Here is an 8,948-nt window from a genome sequence, read left to right on the forward strand (position 1 = left end):
TGTACATAAATTTTAGGGGCCATCCACACTGTACATGCTTCTCCATAAAATCATCATCATTTTGTCACTGTTTGGGGCCGTTTCTAATATGTTTCGTTTCCACCATCAGACGTCTGATTCTCTAATGGAAATTTATACATAGTTGTTGGGAAAACCGTTTTCTCTCCACATACGCTACAAATCAACCACACTTCCGGTTTATAGAAACGCGAACGAAAGACCGTAAACGTCATATCTAAACGTCAATTGCAACTCCACAAAGATGCCGTCAGCTATTGTACTGTTAGCCGAAGGGGCAGAAGAGATGGAGACTGTCATCACAGTAGATGTCTTGCGCAGGGGCGGGGTAATATTGACTGTCATGATGTGTTTTCTTGTGAAATGAAGCCTAACTTTAAACGTCAATATAGGGCTGAGACTGACGTACAGGGATGCGTTGAAATAAAACGGGTGTCTGTCTTGAAATAAATCTGTATGTATGTGCATAGGGTTCAAGGAAAAACTGACAATGTGTTCGACAGTTATTAAACCTACCATTTGTAAAATTTTATTTTTTTCTTTCGTCATATTATCATCCAAAATCATTTAGGGGCCATTTCAGTGTCTAATTTGGAATTTTAGTAATTGAAGCATATATCTTCAAATAATAATTTTGAGCAACTTCCAAACTTACATGTCCAACTGTCTTTCATATTCAAGTTGCATATTGATATTGTAAACCTGTAGCCTATATATGACAATATCTCAAAACCCATGCCCTGCCAAAACAGGGTTAGGTTAGGGTTACTGGCTAGCAAAAGTTATCGCCAATAAATCAGTATAACACGTGCGCAGTTCCGGTCAATTACAATTCTGGTATTTTTCCCCACGGTATTTGACAACAATAAAAGACAGCAAAAGAAAATTCTTCACGGTAAGTAACATAAGAGAAATATTAAAGATAAAGTAATGAACCCTATAAATAAATTTTAACTTAGTCGAGGGGATGTCCCACAACCTATATAATAGCAAATTCAAGTTCACAAGTCATTCATTGTTTCATTTCCTATCAATCAACTGTAATAGAAACACTCAAATAGTCACACAATCAATTATTCGAGGTTACTGAATGATATAAATATATATATATTATTTCAGGAATGGCATGAGAAATTCTAAATGGTGATAAATGTTACAGTTAGTGGTGAGAAAACATCTACTTATACTGCCATGATTCCCTTCCGCCGCGTTATAAAAACATGATCGACGACAGTGATCAGGCAGGACACATCGGTGAATAGCTTATTAAGTATCATGATTAATATTGTTTCATTAATGTAAGGAACGGCGGAGTAATTTTGTAAATACCGCTAAAATATGGCGATAACTGTTCGGTAGCCATTAGGGATAAATGTTTCTACAGGTACATTTGCTCAATATCTACATTTGATATCCACAGTTCCATTAGAAATAGAGTCCTGTTTCTTTTAAGATATGCTTATTTCATATTAGCACTTTTGGCTTCTCAATTTAGAAAAAAATACACCATTAGATTGTTTACGCAAAATTCATTACAGGTTTTGCCATCCTATGTTTCCCAGTTTTGCTACAATGCAAAGATTAATCTTTGGAAGGTCATTTTTTACTCTGACTGGAATAATGACATGTGTTTGAAAAGTGAATGAATAAAATGTGAAAAGAGAAATGTCTTTCAGTGGCATTTAGAAGTTGTACATAGATGTCCAAGATATTTTTATGGATTAGACTTTTTTTTTATTTCCCTCACAACGTTTCGGGACCATTCCAGGTCCCTTCATCAGGTTAACTGATCATAGTGACGACGTCATAGTCTCAACTGTCAGTTCACCTGATGAAGGGACCTGGAATGGTCCTGAAACGTCGTGAGGGAAATAAAAAAGAAGTTTAATCCATAAAAATATCTTGGAGAAATGTCATGTTTAAATATGTAAGGTGACACTGCCAAGTTGAATATCTGATGCATAGTAAGAAGGTAACAGTCTCAAAGTTTTGTTTCTTTATCAGTCTAGGTAAACTTAGGCTCAGTATTATTCTTTACACTGCTATACTGAGTCTAACGAACCTTAGTAGAAGGTCGAGTCAGCTAATCTTTTCAATTGACCAATCAGATAACAGCTTATAGCGAAAGTTAACATTCATACATACTGTTTAAACTTTCACCTCGAAAACATTTGCACACGAATGATTCCAAATGCTATTTTCCACACAATCTCTTCCGGGTGATACACATTGGAGGATGCCATTATTCACAACAGTGAGTAAACAGTGGCTGAAAATAGCGTTTTTGTCAACATTCAAGATGTCATCTTGCAGAAATATAAGCTAATAGTAACCATGTCATCAGAAACCCCTAAGCTTATATACTGCTGGTCAAATATCTGTGTTTTATGCAGATGTTCATTTGTTAAGATATCAGTGTCAACGACCAGTGAAGACAAAATAAAAAAACCACTTCACACAGAAGTTCAAAATGAATTCTGTAAGAATTGAAAAGATTAAACTAGTCACGGGTGATTTTGAAAGGGAACTATAAGTCCCGCTGAACCTTAAGTATTAGTCGTTGTCTGATGGATTAAATCCGTTTGACCGTCTTGCGTTTGATTGGACGGTCATAGGTCGTTCAAAGGTTAGCTTACGTGACCTTCTACTAGGGTTTGTTAGACTCAGTATAGCAGTGTAACAAATAATACTGAGCCTAAGTTTACTAAGACTGGTGTCTTTATCTAGAAGAACAAATTGTGTGTTCCACTATTTCATGAAATGTACCCAACTCTGAGAGAGCATTTAACATGGGACAACAGTCATACCCTCCCTTATTTCAGATTGATGTGACATTAGCTGGACTGACTGGCACCGACCCTGTGTTGTGTAGTCGTCAGGTCAAGGTCGTGCCGGACAAGAGTCTTGATGATGCTTTGAAGTCGGCGCCATATGATGTCATTGTTTTGCCAGGAGGCGGTACAGGTGCCAAGAATCTTCGTGAGGTAAACTTAGCGTGAGATTTGTGTCACAAAAGTCTCCAGGAGTCCATGCCTGTCACAAGAGAATTCTTAGTACGGGTAGATTGGGGCAGTAGATTGGGGTGGTGGGGTAGCCTAATGGTAAAAGCGTTCACTCATCATGCTGAAGAACTGGGTTCGATTCCCAGCATGGGTACAATGTGTGAAGCCCATTTCTTGTGTCCCCCACTGTGATATTGCTGGAATACTGTTAAAAGCCATATAAAACCACACTCACCCACTCACTCTCATTCACTCACTCACTTAGTATTAAAACTATTTGGTGAATTGAAAATTTATGTAGCAAATCTTACATTGATGTAGCAAGTTTAAAATCTATCTAACAAGTATTATAACTATTTGATGAGTTTAAGATCTTTGTGTATGTCAGTCTGCCGCTGTAGGGAAACTGCTCAAGGAACAGGAAGAGCGGGATGCATTGGTGGCAGCTGTATGTGCAGGTAGGTCTGACTGACTGTAGATGTACATCTATATATCTAGTCATGTTACGTGAATCATTGATGTGGGCTTCAAACCACTTGTTTCAGTCAGAGGCATGTCATTATCATTTAAAACCTCAATCAGAGGCATGTCATTATCATTAAAAACCTCAGAGGTGTGTCATTATCATTTAAAACCTCAGTCATAGGTGTGTCATTATCATTTAAAACCTCAATCAGAGGCGTGTCATTGTCATTAAAAACCTCAATCAGAGGTGTGTCATTATCATTAAAAACCTCAGTCAGTGTGTCATTATGTCATTATTGTCATTAAAACCTCAATCAATCAGAGGGTGTCATATTCATCATCATTTAAAACCTCAATCAGAGGTGTGTCATTATCATTAAAAACCTCAGTCATAGGTGTGTCATTATCATTTAAAACCTCAATCAGAGGCTTGTCATTGTCATTAAAAACCTCAATCAGAGGTGTGTCATCATTAAAAACCACAATCAGAGGTGTGTCATTATCATTAAAAATCTCAATCAGAGGTGTGTCATTATCATTAAAAATCTCAATCAGAGGTGTGTCATTATCATTTAAAACCTCAGTCAGAGCGTGTGTCATTATCATTAAAAACCTCAATCAGAGGTGTGTCATTATCATTAAAACCTCAGTCATAGGTGTGTCATTATCATTTAAAACCTCAATCAGAGGTGTGTCATTATCATTTAAAACCTCAGTCAGAGGTGTGTCATCATTTAAAACCTCAATCAGTGGTGTGTCATTATCATTTAAAACCTATAAGCAGTCAGAATTGAATAAGTATTCATGGTAGGATGTGCAGTGTCCTGGTATAATCATGATAATACAAGTAAACCATCCAGTCACTCATCTGAGGATTTTGTGACTGATGGCTGTGTCTAAATCCTGCAATGGAGTATTTTGTTGGCATATGTCTGTTCCTTGTAGTAATAGTGTTGTGACATATTTGATAAAATACAGAGTTGATCAGTATTTTGAATTTAGAAAAGGTATATATGTGTATCGGTATGTGTGTGTTGTACTTTTCATGATTTGTCTAGGATAGCCATCATGCAGAGTTATTTCCCTTTTTCCCCCAGCGCCAACCGAGCTGAAGGCACATGGCATCGGTAAGGGGAAGACTGTGACCTCACATCCTGGAGTTGCAGACCAGATTAAGGAAGGTGAGCTACGTACATTTAGACATTTGTGTTTTTAGACATTTGTGTTTATTTGGTGATGCACAAATGCTACAATTATAAATTTTAGACTTTTATCACATTCCTTTCTTTATGTATTCATTTTGTTAGGCTACTAAAGGGGCCACAGGTGGCCCAGTTGTGAAGGTGCTTTAAAGTATTTCCCATTTCATGCAAGAAACTGACCATGTGTTTAAATCCTGATTTGAAGTTATCATGTTTGTTGCTTTGTGAGGCAGGGCAGGGTAGATGACCATCCATTACTTTGAGTAATTCTCCATATTGAGATGAGAGGCCATGATCAATGGTCATGACACTGAAGCTCTCTATAGAAGGTCATGTCAGTTGATCCTTGGTTGCATTTGACTGCCGAAATTGACTGGAGGATGTGTAGATTCTTGACCCTATCAGATTTATTTCTTTACCACCAAGGTGAAAAATTTTGAATCTTAACATAACATACAGTTAAAAGAGTGTTTCCAGGGATTTTTGGTTTTCTGTGGTAACTATGGTAACCTAGTGGTTAACGTGTTAATTAGGAGATAAACATCATGTGTTGGCCAATTTCCGGGTGTTATTGAGTATTTGAAGCACAGGAATTCATTTGGAGGTTTCAAATGAAATATTCCCGTGCTTCAAATACCTAATAACACCCGGAAATTGGCCAAGACATGATGTTTGTTGACGCTGTAAACACAAAAGAAAACCAAAAGGTCCACACATGTTTTTGTGTCTGCACTCATTGACACGGGTACAGCAGTCATCAGCCAGCCGTTTCAGCTGTCTCCCATGGTAGCATCTGGAACTGCTCATTTGCGAGGTCATTCGGACTTTACATCACAATATGATTTGATTGACGTCATCACAGCTGACGACGTAACAATACAATGGTATGAGCGATGTTTGTATGTATCAATACGTAGCGAATTTTCGGGAATTGAATACCATTTGATCACATTTTTCAACCAATCAGATTAAAGAACACAGTGACTTATGGTTTTCAATATAGCTGAAATACTCTTTGAAACCAAATCTAACACACTTCTCTCCTTCTCCAGGTGACTACAAGTATTCAGAGGACCGAGTTGTCCAGGACGGCAAGCTGATCACCAGCCGAGGCCCTGGAACTTGCTTTGAGTTTGGCCTGAAGATAGTGGAGGCACTCCAGGGAGCTGAGAAGGCTCAGTCCCTGGTGCCTCCAATGTTGGTCAAAGTGTAGGTTGGATGTGGAACATTGTGTATACAAACCTCTGAAGTACTGACAGTGAACTTCATTTGATTTGAGTTTGGAACTGTATCGTAAGTACAGGGCTGCCATTTTGTTGCAGGGATTGTTTAGTGGTATGACTTTAACACTGAGTTGAAAAATCTGTAGAGAGAAAACTGTTGTCTGGAATAGTGGAATGTTGTAGTCCATACTGTTTCAGGGCAACTTCTGTTTTGATTAAGCCTGTCTCTGTAAAATTTGTTTTGTTATTATTATATATTAATTTTCAATGAGATCAAGGAGAAACTGATCCCAAGCTTTTGCACCTATTCTGTATCCTGTAAATCATGAATTTTATATTGTGTCATCAAAATAATGCGAGTGTCAACCCCTGGCCAAAATTGTGTAATGATACGGATACATTTTGTAGCCGTACCTGTGAAATTTTAAAACTATTTACCCGAGACAGTAATCACTCGGACATCCATGATATTGTGTCTGGTTAGTGCAGTTGGAGGGAATATCTTTACAAACTCTACTTCAAAATTCATGAAATGAAGAGCAGGCAATTAAGATGATCCATATTCAAATGCACCTGTGAAGATCCGGGTTAGATTTGGTCTTCAGTAACCCATGCTTGTAGTAAGAGGCGAATAACGGATTGCGTTGTCAGGCTTGCTGACTTGGTTGACACGTGTCATCAGTTCCCAATTGCGTAGATCGATGCTCTTGCTGTTGATCCCTGGATTATTTACAGACCACCGCCATATAGCTGGAATATTGCTTAGTGCGGCATAAAACTCAAAACTCAACTCACTCACACACACACACACCCATCCATATTCAAAATAGATGGTTCAGGCCAGGTCCCAGGTGTACAGTTCAGTGCAATCTTAGAATGTAAATGACCTGTGTTGTAGACCACACCTGACAATATGTCCAGAACAATTGTACTTTACACAAACAAGGGACACGCGCACTAATTTCCTGATTTACAGAGAAACAAGCTGTTAAAGACTTGGTTTGTTATTTGGCGTACAACTCAATGATCCACTTAAGTACTCAAGTATATTATCTAAAAGTCAGTTTATATTTTGATTTGCGCCATGGACAGACATTTTCTGTATTGCAACATGTCAGAAATGATGATTATTGCCATGTTTGTTTTACGTTATTTTAGTCATCCAGCTGACAGTTTGATTATCATGTTTGTATTACTGATTGTGCTGTTTTGATTCCCGGTGTACATTTGTAAGTAAATACATATATTGTATTCATACGCCTTGTTTGTCTTCACTTCCTTCAATGTAGTGATGTGGGGAAAAATAGTTCGGTATTCACCATTTACCAGCCTGAATGTTTGTGAAAGTGAATTTTGCAGTCATTCACTGTGATGTTTTGTACCTCTGCATCATATTCCTTGTTGGGTTTCCAGACAGAATTGACATCCATGGAAGCCCAGCACACTCAGCAATATTCCAGCTATATGATGGCAGTCTGGACCAGACAATCCAACCAGGTGGAACTGGTGCGATTCATTGAGTTAACAAATGATATCAGATGCAACATCAGCCTTGGCTCTTTGTATGACAACGTACCCTGCTGGTAAACTTGTTTCATATACTGTGTCGTTATTGAAGGGTCACCTTGGTGTGTAGGTGTTAAACATGATCATATAGACCAGTATCATGTAGACCAGTATCATATAGACCAGTATCAATACTCTTCAGTGCATGCATGTATCCATCCATCACTTGTAGACCAGTACCAATACTCTTCAGTGCATGCACATATCCATCACTTCAACACAGTGTGCGAAATAGTTTCAAAATTTTGCTTGCCAGTCAGGCAAGCTATGCCTGAAAGTTACTATCCCATAAAACAATTTACTAGCCCGAATAAAAAAATAGATGAGAATAAGATACTGTCTGCATGACACGGGTGTCATCATTAAGCTGATGATGAACATTTCAGGCCATAATCTTGCATGATTTAAAAGTGTATTTTAACTTAAGAAAGTTGGAGAGAGTGATATATTTACAAAGTGACCCCCATGAAATTTCACTTGCCAGTCGGACCAATGACTGTGGAGATTTACTGGCCCCGACTGGATTTTTACTAGCCACAGGCTAGTGGCTATTTCACACACTGTTTAACACTAGTATCAATTCTTTTCAATGCATGCATGTATCCGCCAGTATCGATGCCATGCGCATCTACCCAATATCATCATCACAGAACACACAACGCCATGTTTCTCAAGTATTTTTCATCATCATCTCTACATGATCTCATATCTTGTAAGTATAACATCTCAAGGTTCTTCAAACAATCTGAAAATAGTCACTGTGCCATAGAATCATATCACTCGGGGGAATTCTACTTTAACAATTGTCTCCTGCAACAATATACAATTACTAATACATACCACTCCACTTTTGATCGGGATATATTTATCTTACCATGATAAGCAACACTAAATCACATTTATAGGTGTCAAGTGTATATTTAAATATATAGACAATGCTAAATGACCTTCCATTTAAAACCATTTTTATTAAACAAGTTAATGATCTGGTTTGATACCAAATCTTTCACGAGTTTAATAAAAAGGGTATTTCACGGAAGTGGGTTTAGTATTCTGTATATTATTCTCCGACATAAATTGATAGAGACTGCCTACAGTATGATGACTCTCAGCTTTCTGTGAGTCAAGCAAGATCTAATACCATTGTGACATTGGTATTAGCATTGTGACATCATAACTGTAAACCATTATGATGTCATACGTCTAGCAGTATTACACTAGTGTACTATTGCTGTAAAGATATTACACTGCAGTATCTCCCATGGGCGAGTAATAATATGACATGTCTGATTATCCCTATCAAAAGTTGAGCTGTACATACACACATGGTGTGTGGCAGACACAGGAGACGATAACCAAACATAAGATCCAAACATAACAAGGGGGGATAATCAGATGTATACATGATATTAATATATCCACAGAATGTGTATCCATATCCAGCGCAGTGTTCAAAATTAATCATTAAGTAA

General features: G+C 37.8%; 1 protein-coding gene across 1 annotated transcript; it reads left to right on the plus strand.

The window, feature by feature from the left end:
* The first annotated feature begins 173 nt into the window (after positions 1-173).
* On the plus strand, positions 174-6,273 carry LOC124271881 (Parkinson disease protein 7 homolog). The gene is made up of 5 exons (XM_046707049.1): positions 174-346; positions 2,841-3,002; positions 3,409-3,478; positions 4,583-4,666; positions 5,740-6,273. The coding sequence occupies exons 1-5, from the start codon at positions 263-265 to the stop codon at positions 5,898-5,900; spliced, it is 561 nt and encodes a 186-aa protein (XP_046563005.1). The 5' UTR covers positions 174-262; the 3' UTR covers positions 5,901-6,273.
* The last annotated feature ends 2,675 nt before the right edge of the window (positions 6,274-8,948 follow it).

Source organism: Haliotis rubra, unplaced genomic scaffold (assembly GCF_003918875.1).
Source record: "Haliotis rubra isolate DU_JTF1 unplaced genomic scaffold, ASM391887v1 Scf164, whole genome shotgun sequence".
Taxonomy (NCBI): domain Eukaryota; kingdom Metazoa; phylum Mollusca; class Gastropoda; order Lepetellida; family Haliotidae; genus Haliotis; species Haliotis rubra.